Here is an 18,127-nt window from a genome sequence, read left to right as displayed (position 1 = left end):
ACATTACCTCCTTGTGTTCCTGTGGGCTTCTCTGAAGTCCAGTAAACACTTTTATAAGAGTCTAGATTTCACAATCAATAATCACAGACCGTCTGCATCTGAGCAGCCTGGAATAATAAAGGCTCGAAGCCAGACATTCAGAGTCTTGTTTAAGACTGAGCTTGCGTTCCATTGCATGGCTGTTTGTGTTACTTGCAAATGGGATGAGAATCAGCAGCTGAGCAATTTACCTGCTTGCGAGAAAACTCTGAGTGCATATATGTACCTGTGTCCCCAGTGAAACCTCAGCATAACATATTACAAATGGTACTAGTGCACTTAGGGCTAATAACTCTTCTTGTTCATGCAGTAAAATATCACGTTTTATTGCATCCGATGCAGATTACATGATTCAGATCTCCTAAAACAAACAACAATCTTGGAAAAAAATTCAGGTCCAACAATAGCATACAGTATATTTCACTGTAATGCATGTGATGGATAAATACTGTGGTTTCATTACAAGCCGAAAGCCTAGAGAGAGATATCTAGATAGAAGAGCAAGAAATATAAAACCAACAGCCAAAAATCGACACGTACTAAGATGCAAGTTATGATGGTACACTGGACAGATTTATTTGCTATCCTTGAACTGACGCCATCTTCACTGCACTATTCTCACATGGGTGAAATCAGACATTACACAGGCTTTGTAGTTTGGAGCGGGCAGATTAAAGATTGAACATCCATTCTGATGTATTCTTACTAATAGCTCTGCTTGATAATGTTGTGAGATATTCGAGAGAAAAAAAAACAAATTTTTTCCACAAAATCCAGTAGAATATATTATGGTCATCATCCCTCGGCACCCATGAGATGAAAATATAACTTTGCATTAGAGCAGGGGTGTCCAACTCCAGTCCTCGAGAGCTACTGTCCTGCACTTTTAGATGCATCCTTGTTCCGACGCACCTGTATCAAATGAATAGCTTGTTATCAGGCCGTTGCCAAACTTGATGGCATGCTGAAGAGGTAATCCAACCATTTGATTTAGCTGTGTTGGAGCAGGGATGCATCTAAAAGCTGCAGGACAGTAGCTCTCGAGGACTGGAGTTGGACACCACTGCACTACAGCATCATGCATGTTTGTTTGTTTTTTTTAAAAACAACTAATTTAAACCCTTGCAGCTACCTTTGCTCTAAACTAAATTAATATATATCTTCCTTACAGAATTCGGGGCCTTGGATTTGAAACTGATGCCCAATTAAATTTCCTCTTTGAGATGATCAGTTTTGAATGGCATCTTTGAAATAATATAATTTTAATATAGCAAAATATCCTCCATAAAACCTCCAAAAACCTTACCTAGATCACTCTCCAGGTCTTCTGTATGAATCCCTTCTTCTCCAAGGACAAAGCAGGATGAAACAAAGAAGAGAAAATGAAGAGAAAAAAAAAGGGGATGATAGCAGATGGAAGGTGGATCAAGGATGCAGGAATCCAAAGCAAATAAGGAATGACGTGACCAGTCAGAGAAAGACAAAAGAAAAGGGAAAGCCCTTAGAAAAAGACTGTCTTGGGATATAACAACATCTCAAAATACCCTGAGAAATCTAGTGAGACTTGGGGTGCCATTCTAGATTTCACCACTTGATGGGGCAATTATGCAATTTGTGTTTGGAGTGAGCTGTAAACAAAGTGTCATTTGGAATTAATCAAATGTTTTTTTCTGTTTATTTGAAAATTATATGTCAGGTTTTGATGACAGTAGAGCTAACAACAAGACAAATGCAGCACATTCCAATTTCTAACAAATCTTTCAATCAAAACCAAATGAATGTACTAAAAACAGCACCAGAAATTAACAACAGCATCACCCAATAAACAAGAGGAGCCTCACTTCTGAGACCCCGAGCATCCCCTGCTGTTCCTGAACCACTACACAGGAGTGTGGATGAACGCGTTGATTTAATAAATGAGGAATAGAAGCTTACCATCATCGTCACACTCTTCCAGCGGTCTGGAGGCTCTGTCTCTACACCGAGGATCCAGCCATGATGTGGTCTTTGTATTGTGGCTGAGAGGAAGCAAACAAGAGAACCGAATAATTCAACACAGGCCGTCGGACTGACATATAAAAGCACAGCAGGGGGACACGAATGCATCAATGAGAATTAGGAAAAACACGTCAGCAAGTTTACAGCGGACAGAAGGTGTGCTGCAAACACAAATGAAAAGAACAGAGAGGCACAGCAAGGAAATAAACAGTAAGCGACCTGACTTTTCCCTCAATTGTTAAACAAGAACATTCTGTAATTCAGTGATAGCAGAAATGAACATACAAGCTCTGAAAATACACAGCCATGTCCTGGTGTTGTGCCTTTGCCGTGCTGCAGAGAGGACAGAGAGGTGGAGGTAGTCAGGTGATCAGGATGTGATCTCCTTTTGAGATCGGGACATGCAGGGATTAACAGGAAAGCAGTAGCACCCAGGGGGCTGGGCAGGTTGGCTGGGAAGGCCTAAAAACCAAATCAAGTGGGAAGACAAGCAACTGGACGAACAAAAGGGATAATAGTGCAGGTAAAATGCAGAAAACACCGACTACAGCGTGAGCCATGGCCAAAAAAAATGTATAAACAGGCGACGAGAGTCTGTTGATACATACTCTATGAAGTAAAGTTCCCCGTTCTCAGTATAGGCCATCTCCCAGTTTTCAGGCAGTGGTCCCAGCGGGTCTTCTGGAGAGACCTGTGGTTCTGCAAGGGTTTGCTGCCCGCTTTCTGCGGTAGAGGTGGCCGCATTGTTCAGACCACAGGATAGAGCATTGTCACGTGCAGGGTACGGCCGGAGAATGCCGCTGCGGCTCTCATCCTGGTCGTTAGGGTTACCTGCGCACAGCAAAGGAGAGGGAAAGAGACTACGTACTAAGGATCCTGGGTGACGTAACAACAACACAGCACAACAACAGAAAACAAACAAAATAATAATCACATTTCATGTGCATGCAGGAAAGGAAGAGATTAAAAAAAGCAAACATGCTCAGTCTTTATTCTCTTTAGACCACATCAGGCAACTCTAGCCACACTAAAGTGCTAGCACTTCTCCCTTCTTCTGCTTGGTTCCCGCCCATTTCTAGTGTATTGAAAAGGGTCACAAGAATATGCTAATTGCCTCAGCAACTGTCTCTCAAACTCACTTTGACCCCCACCCGTTTTACCTCTCTGCCCACAGGCCTTTTTCTCCTAAAGCTAGTCAATCCCAACCCCCATTCCCATTCCTTCCCCAGTTTTGGCCAAATATCCTCCACCACTTCCGTGGGCTTTTCAGGGTTGATCAAATGCAAATTCAACACTCTGGCAGCCTAGCAGGGGGACACAGAGAGGGCATAGTTTCACAGGATCAAGTAAAAAAAAAAAAAAAAAAAAAGACACCATGTCTTGCACTCAAAACAGGCTAAACCCCCTCAGAAGAAAGAGAATCGTGAAAAACTTTGGCTCATTCTTTAATTTTTTTGTTTAGGAATTAGTTTATAACGGCAGCTAATCTCTTGACATATGCTGAGAATCAGCAGGCATAAACATGATTTCAATCAGCCAAGGGACAAATATTCAGAATTGGTATGTGAGTAAATGTTAGGGGCAATTTAATGAATAAAAGCTTTAAAAAAAAAATAATGTAGTTATTGAAACCAGAGCAAGGTGGTGGCAAGGAGAAAATTCTGAACACTGAGTGTAGTTTGTAATCTAAACCTTCCCCCACTACACCCCTCCTCACAGGCAGATGGCAGTGTTTGGAGGCTCACAGAAAAGGAATCAGCATCACAAAGACATGATGTAACCGCCAGACACCCATCACCGTACAGCAGAGGAGAGGATAATAAACATACACACATTATCTCTTTCCTTCTGTGTTCCTAATCTTGGGCACATACATGTTTACCGAGACACGCTTAAACAAACATCCAGTGGAGAAGAAGCAAAGCACACGCGGGGAATGCTACACATGCGGAAACCAAGAAAGCTGGATTTCCAAACTTTGGGATCGGCAGCGTTGCCCTCACCTGTAAAACTGTTGTTCATTTCCGTGGCCTGGTCGTCATCGTCGTCGTCAGCAGGCACTACGCGGGCGTTTTGCATGTCATTGTAGGACTTGGTGCGTGTTGGGGTGGACTGATGGGAGCCTGCATCACTGAGAATCACTGTCCCAATGATGGGCTGCCTTGGCGGCTTGGGGGTCCCATAATAGTTACCTAGGCAACAAGGAGGACATTAGTATGCTTGAGAGAGACGCAGAAGGAGGGAGAGCGAGAAACAGAGAAAGGAAGACGGGGATAAAAATGAAAGAGTTGGGGACAGGAAGATAAGCAGGAAGAGCGTCTATGAAACCTCCTAATCTTACGCTAGGAGGAAAAGACAAAGCTGGACCACAATGTGACTAGAAATTGCAGAAATAAGAAGCTGGTTGGAAAGCTAAAAGATTTTAGTTTGGATTTGAGGCTTTAAAGCATAGCGATCAAAACTGTGGACCAGCTCAGCACACAGCTTGTTTTAGCCACTTTTTAGCTCCAAAAAAATTGTTTTGGGGAAGTGGGAATCAATATTACATCCTTGAGTATGTTTTTAGTATCGCGTGACAAGCTACTTAGTGTTTGATTGTCAAAGATTAAGCTAAATCTAACACAAACAAAGAAATAGCTTGTTCAATATAACGCTGGTCTGATCACAAGGTCTGGGTTTTGTGGGAAACTGAGTCCTCAAAGTACTCTTCAAGTTAGTATATAATGTATATGCTGTATAGTGTTATGTACACCACATAATGCCAGTGTGAACTCAATAGCCATACATTCAATCAATTAACTACTCTGCAGCAGAAACTGGCCTGGCGAACCAGTTAGCGCAGCTTCGCATTAGAAAAGAAAAACAACTAGCTCCGTCCATGGGTTACCCAAAAAAAAAAAAAATCACCTACAAGCCTATCTGAGATGTAAAAGAAAAAAAAAAAAAAAAAGCAACTGACCGTAAACAAGAACCACTTCCAGCTATTACCAGAAGCAGTGAATTATTGCATGCCTGCCTGATAAAAATATACTCATTGTCTTCCTTGCAAAACTCAATAAATCAATACAGTATGTTACACCCCGCAGCCAGTTTGATGAGCTTTGACTTAAGACTGGAAGCAGGGAGAAAAGGGTAACCTGCCCTATCCAGAAACAAAAACAAACTGCAATTCTGAATCCCCCCCCCTTTATGCTAAGCTGAGCTACCCATGTGGATTCTATAGCTTTACATTTTCATGCATGTGACCCGTATGACTCGTATGATCTTTAAACTTAAAAGGAAGATAAGAACATTTGGCAGATGGTCAAGCCATCATTTAAATTTGGTTATATCCTCTCCCTTCATTTCAACTCTTCCACTAAAATCAAATTTAAAAAAGAGTGGCATTTTCTTAAGTTATTTCTATAGTTATATTTAGAGATATTTGAACATCTCAAACAGATTTTGCTGAGAATCAATCATCCAATCTTCATCTACTAGCGTGGATGGCCACAGCCTCCTGTGGATAGGTATTTGACATTGTCTGCGTGAAAGGAAGAAACGTGCCAACACACAGCAGAGTCGGTGCCAAGCAGATTAATGTCGTAACATTCCCTCCCAACCAAGCCCATGCACACACACACAAATCTGTGTGCATAACACACTGCCTTGTGAACAAGCACGCACGCGCCCACAACAACGCACACAAACACACAGGTTTGTGTTAGTATGAGACTTAGCGCTGCACAGCACTGTCCTAATCAGAGTGAGAGGGCCAGATGTGGAGTGACCTGCTGTCTCCTGATGCATCTCCTCCCATCATGCACTGTATAATCAGAATCAACTGAATGCATGCTTTTGTAGCCTGCCTACATGTAGGAAACACTGTGATGGCTGCTACGCTCATTGTATCTGTGGAGAATGAGGACACCTGCGCAATCATGAGTCACATGAAGTGCCAGTTATGATCATTATCATCATCATCACCCTCCTCCTCCTCACCTTCATATGTTCCTATTTCCAGTAGCGTGCCACTCTCCTCAAGTTCTAGGAACTCCTCCACAGACAAGAAATTGTAATCCACCCCTGGGACCTCTCCGTCTCTAGGGGGGCGGGTTGTACCTAGGGGTAGGAAAAAAAACAAAATAGTTTAATAATAAACTGCAGAAGTCAACCCTTATCTTTAGGATAGAATGACAGTAAAATAAGACTTTTCCTCCTTGCGCAACATGCTCAATATACTTCTCTCTCTCAACTGAAAAATCTGTCATTAATGTTAGAAATGCAGCCAGCGCTGCAAGATTCATTCAGCTTTTTGAGATGATGACCAGCCACAGCAAAGTGTTCTGAAATGAAGAGGGTGTGATTGTAATTCAGAGCCATCACTGGCAGCGCAGTGTCTGTTGAGTGGCTGTGAATATTACGTCAGGAAATTAAATCAAGGCTTTGCATCTTGAGCCATCGCTCCGTCTCATGGGAAAGTGCTGCCCGCTAAGATGAAAAAAGGTCACCTTTAGCAATACACTAGTCCTGATAGTGTTATCAATCTCTCAATTTCTTCATGGTGAGTTTGAAATTGTAAAATGGACTGACATAATACTATTAGAGTCGTTTTGCCAAAGGGATCCTAACTAAATTATTATCGATTGTTAAAGCATGCATGCTCACTGCTTGGAAGCTACACTGCATTTTGAGGTGCCGTTCGGTTTAACCGTAGTACAACAAATGCCTTTTAATTTGAGACAAAATAAAGCTGGAGCTTATACCTGAAAGTCAGTATATTTGACATAATTCTGAAAGAAATGCTCATTAGAAGTCTGATCATTGTCTTTCTTGCTGGCCCAACTGCCCTGAGCCTGATCTCCTGTTGGAGTTAATGATTAGCGGTTTGCTGTGTTTTACTTTGTATTGAGAACACTTTATAGGAGGAAGCTGACACCAGACAATGGAGGCATGGGGCCATTGTGTCTTTGACTTTATTGAAGGGAGATGAGTTGACGTGCCAGATGGTTGATGGAAGTTGCAACCCATCTGTGATCAGTACAGGAGCATTTACATACACACAGGAGGTACTGCAAAACCAGGCTTAAACAAGAGACTTGAATGTAACACGCAACCCTTGCACCAGTGTGAAGCACTGCAGGCCACATTCAGTTGAACCTCACTGAATTAAGCAGGAGTTCAAACCTGAAAAGAAATCGCTACCTTATAACACAACTGAAGCTATCAGTATAATCCTTCAGAACTGCTTGTTGGATGGTTGAATAGTTTCAGATTAATTAACACTAAAAACAAACTGAATATTCAATCTGATAATGCACTCACTACTAACATTACTACTTACATTTAATCAAGACTGGACATATAATATAGGTGTATGGGCAAAAATACAAATGTTAATCTCTGTCGTCAGGGGATCACTGAATTGCTTTTGAGTTGACGGGTGCAGTAATTGTGCTTCTCACATAGTTTAAAGTCACTGTTCTAGTCGAGCGAGGAGTACAAAAAGACTCTTTCATGTTTATTTTCCTCAGCCCATGCAGTATGCAAGCACACAGCCTATCCCTCAAGGTACATCCAGCCCACAAACAAGTCTTTACCAAGCACTGTTAAGTCCCACACCTGCCCCGCAAAGGAAACGCCGATTCTTTTTTGCTTTCCTTTCTGCCATTTTGAAAATGATACTCGAGATAAATAGATAAGGGAGGAGGAAATTTTATTACACAAGGCTGTCTAAGATTTAAACCATGAGTAAAAATACTCACATGAAGAAAACATGATAAATCATTAAACTGTCTGTATACAGCAGCAATACACGAGCAAAGTGATGCTTTTTATTCCTCTTAGTGGATCACGATAAGATGAAAGTAACTGTCTCTGGGAGTTTGAGTCATACCACTGGGTGGTCCCATGGTGGAAGATGATGTTTCTGAGGCTCGGTGTGCTCTAATGACACTGTCTGCTGAGCTGGGAATGGAGCTGTTATTCAGGGCTATTCCCCACAGTAGAGAGCTCTGATAGGCTGACTAATTCTGATGTGCCCGCAGTATAAAATATTAAAGCTTTTGTTACATCAGCACACCATCATATATAAAACAACATTCTCTTAAAATATTTTTGTCTTTTAAACCCCATGAGTGGAGCTGCATCAGTAAAGTAAGGACCACTCTTATTGCTTGCGAGCAATCCATTCCCAAAATGCCATCATATTTGGGTGCATTTAATAAAGTCGCAAACATAAATCCCCATGCACCGGATCTCAATCCAAACAAAGTCACCGTGGGTCACTGCTTACTTACACTGTAGTCAATTAAAGCAGAAACTATAAGAAGAATTTTACTGGAAATTTATAGTTTACATTTTTCACACCTAAACTAATTCTGGAATGAAATAAATCAATTAAATAAACAACATCTAACATTTAAAGGATCTTTTGTGACCAGCATCATCATGCTTGGATCTTTTAGTAGCTGAATCACTGGTCAGTGTTATCAGCATTATAAATGAGCAGAATTAACAGGTGGAACGATCTGAGATAGCCGTGTCACAACCAATGTTGCTCCAGGACCATCACTGCAACTGAGGAATCGTAATGATGTGATGTCTTGTTTATAATGGCTCAGGATAAAAAGACTAGTCAAAAACTACAGTACGGATGAAAAGCCTCATCCTTAAAGTAGTTGAGTACTATCCCAAATTTTGGGATAAATAAAGTACTTATTACCTTAAAAATAATGTAAAAGTGTCATGCAGATAAACCTATTTTTTGCAGAGAAGAAGGTTGTCTTTAAATGGTTAAAATAGCTTTTTTAAATCAGATTTAACACGTGGTTAACATTGTGAAGAGGGTCCATTTTAATCCAAGCCACAATCTTTTTCTTTTGCAGTAAACGTCTCACACTACTGTATCTTCTTGTTCCCAAGAGTGAGCCCAACTTGATACTCTTGTAGTGGCTGTAGCACAGTGGTTAGCACTGTTGCCACACAGCAAGAAATTCCACCATCAGGCCGGGGTCTTGTTTGCATGTTTTCCCCGTGTTTGCGTGGGTACTCCAGCTTCCTCCCACCGTCCAAAGACATGCAGTTAAGAGGGATAGGTTAATTGATTAATCTAAATTGCCCATAGGTGTGAATGTGAGTACGAATGGTTGTCTGTGTCTCTATGTGTTAGCAGGTCGACAGACTGGCGACCTGTCCAGGGTGTACCCCGCCTCTTGCCCTATGACAGCTGGGATAGGCTCCAGCACGCCCTGCGACCCTGGAAAGGATAAGCGGAAGCGAATGGATGGATGGATGGATTAGGGCTGGGCCATATCATACTGTTCACGGTAATACCGGTATAATTTTGGGCAACGATAGAAAAATGAAATATCGCGATAGAGTATGGGTTAAACGCGCATGCGCAGTGCCTTTGTTTTCATACGCACACGTCGGAAAAAGCATGGCGGCGAAAGCAAATCGTTGAATGAAACGGATGAACCAGAACTGGTTTGTAAAAATACTGCAACTTCAGTGGTGTGGAACTGGTTTAGCTTTCGTCCGTCAGACACACAACAAAGCACTATTTTTGGTTAAGCCTGCTAGCGGGCCGTCGTTATTACCGTGTTTTTTGGAAAATACGGCACACTTAAAATCAATCCTTCGATTTTTCTGAAAATCGACAGTGCCCCTTATAATCCAATGGGCCTTATGTATGAATTCTGGTTGTGTTTACTGACCTCGAAACGATTTTATGTGGTACAGGGCGCTCGAAAATCTGTCAAATGTTTTAGTACGACTTTGCTAAGCTACGAACCCGGACTGCTTGATGGATTGTCGGAGCATTACGGCTATCATAATGTCAGGAGCCTGGCGGAGTGATACGTACTGTGCTTCAACATAATATTACCGTATTGTGTATGTATAACCTCTTTTTAAGTTTTGTGGATATTATACATGGTTATGCTGAGGAAATGTCGGCCAATTTCCACTGGAAATGCCTTTTGGTTAAACTGTCAGCAAGGAATTTGCACTGTTAAATTTTTATATAACTAATTCACATAAAACAGCTGCTTGTTTAAGTGAAAATACAATGATGTTTTTTTTTGCACTAATAAAGTTGTGGAGTTGTAAAGTATTTTGTCTAGTGTCAGTTATATCGTCAGTTATATCGTTATCGCAAATTTTCAAATGTATATCGTGATGAATATTTTTGGTCATATCGCCCTGCTCTAGGATGGATTATTAATCCAGTGACCAGGGAATGGGAGTCAAGTTAACAATTATCTAATGACACAGCTCCACGGTTATGCCTTACAAACTTACACCAGCTTAAGTTACCAGAAAAACAGTCACTTCAGTGCTACAGTGCCTTTAATCCTCTGCTCTGAAATTTATGATGTAGTATTTTTTATTATTTCCACAGCCATGTTAAAGTCTGTGTCCCTCTCAGTGAATAATAATCAACAAGAAGCAGTCAGTGCTTTGCATGTTTTAATAAAATAAACAAAGGGTTGCAGTGTTAACGAATACAGTGATGTTTGTTTTGTCAAAATCCAGCAATGAAAAACCTTACAGTACTGTAGTCTACTGTAAAAGTCATATTACAAAGGAAACATTTTATTAATTCCTAAAGGAAAAATGCCAAACATTTCCTGTTCCTGTAAATCCCGTTTCACTATAAAGGAGCTTTACTTATTAATTTCAGTGCCTAATACCTTGATACATTCAGAGATATCTAAATATGATAGTGAAATCCATGACAGTTGACAAATTAATATTGTGTGTTCGTTTACATCGCCATGTTTCCCCTTTGCTATTCCACAGAACAAATTACTTTGCGAAGCTAAGATTTAAAAACTCAGCGTCTGACAGTCTACTTGATGAGGAGATTTGTGCTCTTAAGAATCACTGATGTCTTTCTAGAAAAGTCTATTCCGCCAGATTCATAAACAAAACTAAAGGCATTTTATCAAGTGTAGGAAATAATCCCTGTTGAATAAACAGCAGCACAGACAGCTTCAATGCTTTCACTGTAGTAGGTCAGTAGCAGTGATGTCAGACTCAACTCTAAATTATCAGTGTGGTCAGTGTCTATTTTCTCTGTCCAGTTAAACAATGACAGTGCCATGGTGAGTCCTGACCCCAACTCTGATTAACTAACTCTGTCGGCCATCAATGGACTTTATTGTTTTACTGTGAGAAAACAGCCTGTACAAGGACGGATGGCAAATAAGAAACAAGCACATTTGGAAACGCCTTCACTTTTAACACTAACATATACAAGTTGAGCCACTATTTGCTCAGAGAACATATGAAAAAGTGCATGTAAATACTCAGTCTTCACCAAGTCTGGTACAGAGGGTGGACATAAACACTAACCCCTTATAAAAAATAAATAAATCAAGGCAGTACCGCAGCACAATCCAAAGCTTAAAACTAAACAAATGGATGGATGAGCTCTCTCGACAAACATTATAAGCTTCACAAACTCATTGCACTATTGCAAGACTATACAGTGGATTAAATTTTTGACTTTCCCGTTCCTTTCCCTGTATATCCAATTGATATTCTAGTGATTAAAAATCTGTTTTACTCAATTATTACGGACCAGAACCTACATGCACATTCAAAAAATTAGTAATTCAGCATTTCATTGTACGATTAAGGAAATGTTTCTGAATTTCTGTACCTTTGCTGGATATACACCCATCCTGATTTTTAAAACATCATTATTTGTTAATAGTGAAACCATACTGGCAGTGCTTATATACATTTTCTAAGCTTTGCTCTTTGTGCTACATAATTATTGTAATTTGCAGCAATAAGCATTAAAAATGGCTTATGTAAAACCTAAATCTAGCACAATGCGTTTTGTGCTACTCATAAACAACACAGTCGTAGCATTATATAACAGTGACGGGCTGAGACTGTTTTTTAGACAGCTTGTTCCCGATAGAGAGGCTTCATGTCAGGCTTCAAGTGTACACAGGAGCTCCTTCAACAGTAACTCAAACATACTAATCTCACCCAGACTGAAGCTACCACAGGGACTTGCTGCTGACTGTGTGTTCACTACTGTTTGAACATTTTTCTTAAATCCACTCAATGTTAAAAAATATATGATGACATAGGGTTGGTTTAGTAAATTGCTAACATTGTTAATTCAGTTTTCTTTACATAGCCAATTCATAATAACATTTAACTCAAGGTGGTTTCTATCGTAAGGTAAAGATCTTACAATATTAGAAAGAAACCCCATCAATCAGTTCTCACTCTTAGTGTAACACAGGCTGCTATTCAATAGAGAATATTAACTGACTAACAAAGTAAGGATATGCAACAATATTTTTTTTTCCTTGCTCAGGTCAGACACAGACACACAGACACACATGGGAGTTTTCTGCTGAAACACATTATTTCCCAGTACATATTATTTTGAGCTAATGTTGAGGGTTTTATGGGTTATGAGACTGTAAATACCTTTGGAATTATGATATATAACATATTTGCATTTCCTCTAATGTCAGTTGTTAAATACAACATTTAACAAAGAAAAAAAAAAACCTTGATATTTCTACTTTTGCAGGCTGGAGTGTGATAAGCAAGGGATTTTTACCCACTTTGAAATTTTTCAATATTCCTTGATTTTTTTTAAAGAGCAATTCAATGTTAGTTTTTTTAATAAAACAAAAAGCTTATAATTAATGAGAATATTTTTGATATGTTATTTAGAGCATATATGTATGAAAATCACCAATGTTATGTGTGGCGTTGTCGACTTTTTCAGAACTGTAATGTCTGTAACAGTGCATATCTTGAGTGATGCAACAGCAAATACAAATATTACTTTACCATACTTAATTATTCATAACTTCTGTATATCCCATGCATATGATATTACTGCAGGTACAACGTTAAATTATAGTACAGGCTCGTGGGACGAGTTGAGTAGCGTGGTGCAGGCTGCAGTGTCTGTAACAGTAAATGATACACATGGCTTATATGCAACACATATGTATAAATAAGATATCATTGGTTAAAATGTATCAAAATGTATTTTCTATTATCCCCAATTATTGCTGGGTTACTTAATATTCATTTATGTATAAAAACAGAGACATTTTCAAAAACAAAAGAATTTTACATGGGTGAAACGCAACAGTCGTTAATCTTAACCATTCTGTGATTCTTTATTCATCATGAATACTACTTCACAAAATTTTACCCCCTCCTCCCAAAAGGTTTAAATGTCTACCTTGGTCACATATTAGCTGAAGGTGTCTTTGGCTATATCCCAAAGGTACAAAATAGTGAACTGAAGTACTTCAGTTTCATTTCAGCTCACGGGACAAACCCAAGATTTTAGCGGGAATAACAAACCTTTATCTAAAGCTGCACAGTGAGGGCTGAAATAACAATTATTGGAGGCATATCCTGTGCAAATAAGCTGGGTATGCCATCAAACAGGAAATCCATCAATTGTATTCCGTCACAGATCAGCTTTGTGTAATTTCATCTGCGTTTGAGTTCACAACTTCTGCAGCCTCCTAGCCACTGTTAATGACTTCTTTGAGGAGAGTTTTTCTATCAACACATATATGGGTTTAAATATGCAAATCTCAGCATGGTAGTAGATGCGAGAATATTGAGGTGTTTGAAAATAAATCAAGAGCGGGATACAGAGAAGTAGAAATTCATCGTGGATAAAAATTTTTAAAAAGCTTCCAGGATGCTTTCCAGATAAGTATTTGCTTTGCTGGCATGTTTGCTCTGCAGTGAGCAGGAAATTGAGAATGTGGTCAATGTACTCAAACCATTGTAATTTTGCATCATCATTGTCTGCGGTTGAGTCATTGTCATTTTAACACCATTGCACTCTGGGGCTCTAGCAAAAATAGCCGTACTTACTTGCTATGGGCACCCTTTTTTGGTTCTATTGTGCACTCGTGGATAAATTTACACATTCAGAATTCAGGCTGCTAAATATAATAGTGCACATTAAATGAAGCAGACTATACATTCAGTAGGAAGTGATTTTGGACAGAGCACTAAGAGACTACTGCCAAGCTGGATAAGAAGTGACAAGATTACCAAGATTCCAGTTCACGCTGATGGAGACTTGTATTTGTCATAAAAATTAATGCAACAGTTGTTGAAATATTTCACTAAAAACAGACATTTCATTATCATATCAGTGTCAAAGTAGTAGACCGTGCCATGCTAAACATGCAGGCCTGACTGCTGCACAAAATACGAAAGATCAGCCAGTTCACCAAGAGTCATGTGATGCAATGTGTTGTGGTTAACAAATCACTGTTTGACTTGCTAGAACAAAATCTTTAAAAATAAATAAATAAATAAAAATTAAAAAAAATCCACCACTAGATGTGGGTGGATTACAGATTGCAGTCAACTGAAGTCTGCTTCGCCATCCCTCCCAGTTCAAGTGCATAATCTTAGCTATGGTGGCCGCTGTTCATCTGCAGCAACTGTAGGCTGTCAGTCTGCTATATTTACTCTGGAGGAGGCTGTAAAACTTTGAAAAGATTCTAATATAAGCGGATGAGTCAGTAAAGGTAATTTCTGTCTGATGATAGTGATACTGAGGCTTGTTGAGGATACTGTGAACTTTTCTATCTGTTATTTTCCACCGTTAGTCAGTGTTAGTTATTTTACTTTAGTATACACTGAAATAAGGTATAGAGCAGAACATTTAAAGCATTAGGTTTGCCTGTACTGTTTAAAGTGAGGTTTGGATCTTTTTACATCTTTTTTACGTCATATCCATTAGTGATATGGAATAGAATCAAGGAAAATTTGCACCCATGTCACTCACCTATCCCCTTCAGTGCACTTTACATTAGTTTGAAATGAATAATTGTAAATGTCACTCTCCATTTGGAACTGTTTTTAAGAATCTAAGTATCTCACACATTTTCCTAATTCCTTATTTGTTAAACATTTATGTTGCTGTGAATGGTCTGTGCCTAACGATCACCTCCTCTCTTTTATCTTGGTTTTTCACTTCACGTAAGGTTAATTTGTCTATTTCGCTTGATACTTTTGAAAACGTTTCTGGGTTTTAGTGGGCAGGCCCCGGCAAATCACTTCTAGCTGAGGTGTCCACCACAAAAAGTGTATCTTTGCTAGCTCTTTGCAGAGTTTACAAACCAAACACATAACATCCAATCAGTACCTAGCTCTCTCTTAATGTCAATCAGCCGCTCCGGTCTGTTCCCAGAGGGAGAGGACGTACAAGGCTGTTATGACAGAGAGCATCTGCCAAATGGTGGAACAGCACAGAAGAGAATGAGAGAGTGAAGGAGGATGAAGGCAGCACAGATACACAGCACACACACACACACACAACAAAAATAATCACCTAATGGCCACGTGACATCTCTTGCAGAACAAACAACTCACACTTTCTCACTCAAACATACAACCACGCCTCTGGTTTTCCTCACATCTCCACCGTCATGTTGTTTTGGTGTTGTGATGTTGAGTGAATTGCATCTCACTCTCTAAGAAGCTGGATATGTGCATGTTTGAGTGTGTGACACACAGAGCATTGCTAAAAGGATGAAAGAGTCCAGGCAAGCCTGTCCTCGCCTCTCCCACATCATTAACATCATCTCTGCGACTGTGCCACTGTAGTGCTGCAACACCTTTCTGTGCAATATCAATGAACTGATTAGATGACTGGCAAAAATGAATCGGTCAGTTCGGATAATCAGTTACAGGTCCTTTAACAAGCAAAATCACTTGATGCTCAGTCGTTTCTGCCTTTTTGACGGAAAAAAATGCTTTATTTATATGTTGCTAAAGAATATTTAATATGCTGTTATATGATGTATTTTTATTAACACAGCTGTCAGTTTTCCAGAGCCAAAGGTGATTTCTTTAATCCCAAACAATTAATTAACATTCATAAATCGACTGATAGATTTAATTTACAAATATACAAAACGAAAAGTTGCAAACCCACATTTGAGAGACTGAAGCCAGTAGATTGTTTTGACATTTTCACTTGATTAAATAACATTCTTGTATTTCATTAAAAAATAATTTTAAAAGCAATTTAAATAAATTATCTTAGACTTCAGTTTTATTTTTTTTAATTTCGTAGATAAAGCACAACAAATTGTTCAGTAACGCAAAAGTGGTCAGTTGCAGCACTTGAGCATTTAGGAAAGAGACCCACTACTCACTTAACTCGAAGCAATCTAATGCAGTAATGCTGGATTTGTAAAGCAGATTTTTCCAGTTTGCAGAGTGATTAAATTATTGTGCAATAGACTGGATGGTATTGTTATGCATTTGTGTTTTAATGACCTTCCTGAATAGGAAGTGAAGTACAACCATAAGAGTGTTGCGTATCTGCCTACGTTTATCACTGCTGCACTTTGATCTAAATTTAGCTCCAATCTGTATAGGACACCAAATTAACAACAAGAACGTACATGCCGTTTTGAGCACCCACACTGACATATGCACAGAAGAAGCTGTTTTCACACATGCGCTGCAGCTATGAACTTTTCTTGACATTACCCAAGAGGGGAGCTTGGGAAAACTCAAATCAGTATGAAATGCAATCAGTAAGGACATTAAACAGTCTTTAGCTCCCTACTACAAAGTCTCTGTGAAGTCTGAGTGTGCTGATGTGAGAATAAAGCAGGTAATACTCCAATGTATTAACAGCTAAAGTTGTCATCCGGTGCCCATTTTCTGCATGCTGAATCCAGTAGTGACAACCTGGCTGAACAAGTTATCACTTGCAATGAGCAGCTGTGAGCTGTATGTGGCCAGTGTCCCAACCTTTTTCAGCAACATAAGACAAAGATAGAGGGCAGAAGTAGCATGTAAATACATATATATAGTGTATTCAGAGTATGGACTATAAATATCAAGCTAGCAAAGCCAGCTTCTGTCCTCACTGGCAGTTCATAAAAAGCTCTGGAGCAAGGGACATGTGTCCCTGAAGTGGCCTGTTTGAGTGCATGCTGTGACCCACATCCTCACTCCTAATACTGGGCCACTCACTCACTGCTACTGAACATGCACCATAAACTGCAGGAGCATCTGAGCTGTGCTATGAAATTAATTACAGACCTTGAAGTTGCACACCTTAGAGGAATGTCCTCACCTTAGAGTAGATGCTTTGAGTACTGGAATAATTATGTTAAATGGACATCCTCATGGTGATTCATTCACACGTATAGCAACTGTCTTTGCCTCGGAGCGTATGGGGGTTAAGAGGATGTATGCGATGAAGGCTCACAGCTCAGAAAGACTCAAAATTGTTCAAAAGAGAAACCTCTTTTCTCAGCTAGGTGCCACAAATAGAAGGAAATTGTATTATCAGCAACTATTGGAGTGACTGTGCTGGTCTTACCATCTCCAGGCCTCTTCCTTGACATGTCTTGGCCACAAATATGATGACTGATTTATTTATATTCCATGACTTCAAGGATTACATTGGCCAAGATTATTATATTTAAGCTTTCGCATGAAGTCATACAGAGAATTGCTTTAGAGAACTTTATTTCTACATTTCACATCAACTTCCACTTCCATTTATCTTAAGTTTGACTTGGATATAATTCAAAGTTTACATTCTCCAGATTTATTTGAACGCTTCTGCACGCTGTAAATGAGCTCCCACCCGAGTGATGAGCGGCAAAACATTTAGAGGCCATTTTATCTAGCTTCAGAGAAAAGCAGATTCTAAGGCCATCTGGCTTCTGAATCTTTTACAATGCACAAGGCTTAACTTTCACCGTTTTGGCAGTGAAAAATCCATATTTTTCATCTTATATTGCTCTACATCATCAACACAAATACTGAGCTACCACCAAACCAGTGAGTGTTTGCACAAAGGTCACAGATAAACATAAAAATGGTTTGACCAGTGTAAACAGTCTTTTTACGTTACACTGTAAAAAAAAAAAAAAAAAAAAAAAGAGAAGAAGAAGAAACATTTTTTTTTGCATGCAATTAAGTTGCACAGCAGCCTTTTCTGCTGGCCTGATGAAAGCTATGAGAGTTTGTGCTGCGGGAGAAGCTGTTGTCTGTGGAGGTTGACTAAATATTTCATTCATGTAGCTGAGTGAATGTTTGTATTGTATAA

At 39.4% G+C, this 18,127-nt stretch overlaps 1 protein-coding gene across 9 annotated transcripts in view; it reads right to left on the bottom strand.

The window, feature by feature from the left end:
• Nucleotides 1–18,127, bottom strand: part of LOC146364522 (membrane-associated guanylate kinase, WW and PDZ domain-containing protein 1-like) — an 88,036-nt gene that overhangs the window by 30,267 nt on the left and 39,642 nt on the right. For 3 of the 9 annotated variants that reach the window (XM_084915904.1, XM_084915895.1, XM_084915898.1), the window contains exons 3-8: nucleotides 6,019–6,138; nucleotides 4,041–4,229; nucleotides 2,646–2,868; nucleotides 2,323–2,370; nucleotides 1,977–2,057; nucleotides 1,346–1,395 (exon numbers count right to left, since the gene is read on the bottom strand). In XM_084915904.1, the coding sequence (XP_084772030.1) occupies nucleotides 1,346–1,395; nucleotides 1,977–2,057; nucleotides 2,323–2,370; nucleotides 2,646–2,868; nucleotides 4,041–4,229; nucleotides 6,019–6,138 (711 nt within the window). Of the gene's footprint in view, nucleotides 1–1,345; nucleotides 1,396–1,974; nucleotides 2,058–2,322; nucleotides 2,371–2,645; nucleotides 2,869–4,040; nucleotides 4,230–6,018; nucleotides 6,139–18,127 lie in introns of all 9 variants that reach the window. The other 6 variants (XM_084915901.1, XM_084915903.1, XM_084915896.1 and 3 more) reach the window with 5 other exon arrangements.

The sequence above is a fragment of the Perissodus microlepis genome, chromosome 20 (genome assembly GCF_051167445.1).
Source record: "Perissodus microlepis isolate ML-2025 ecotype Zambia chromosome 20, ASM5116744v1, whole genome shotgun sequence".
NCBI lineage: Eukaryota > Metazoa > Chordata > Actinopteri > Cichliformes > Cichlidae > Perissodus > Perissodus microlepis.
Note: the sequence above shows the minus strand (reverse complement) of the source record. Positions and strands in the feature narration are given on the sequence as shown.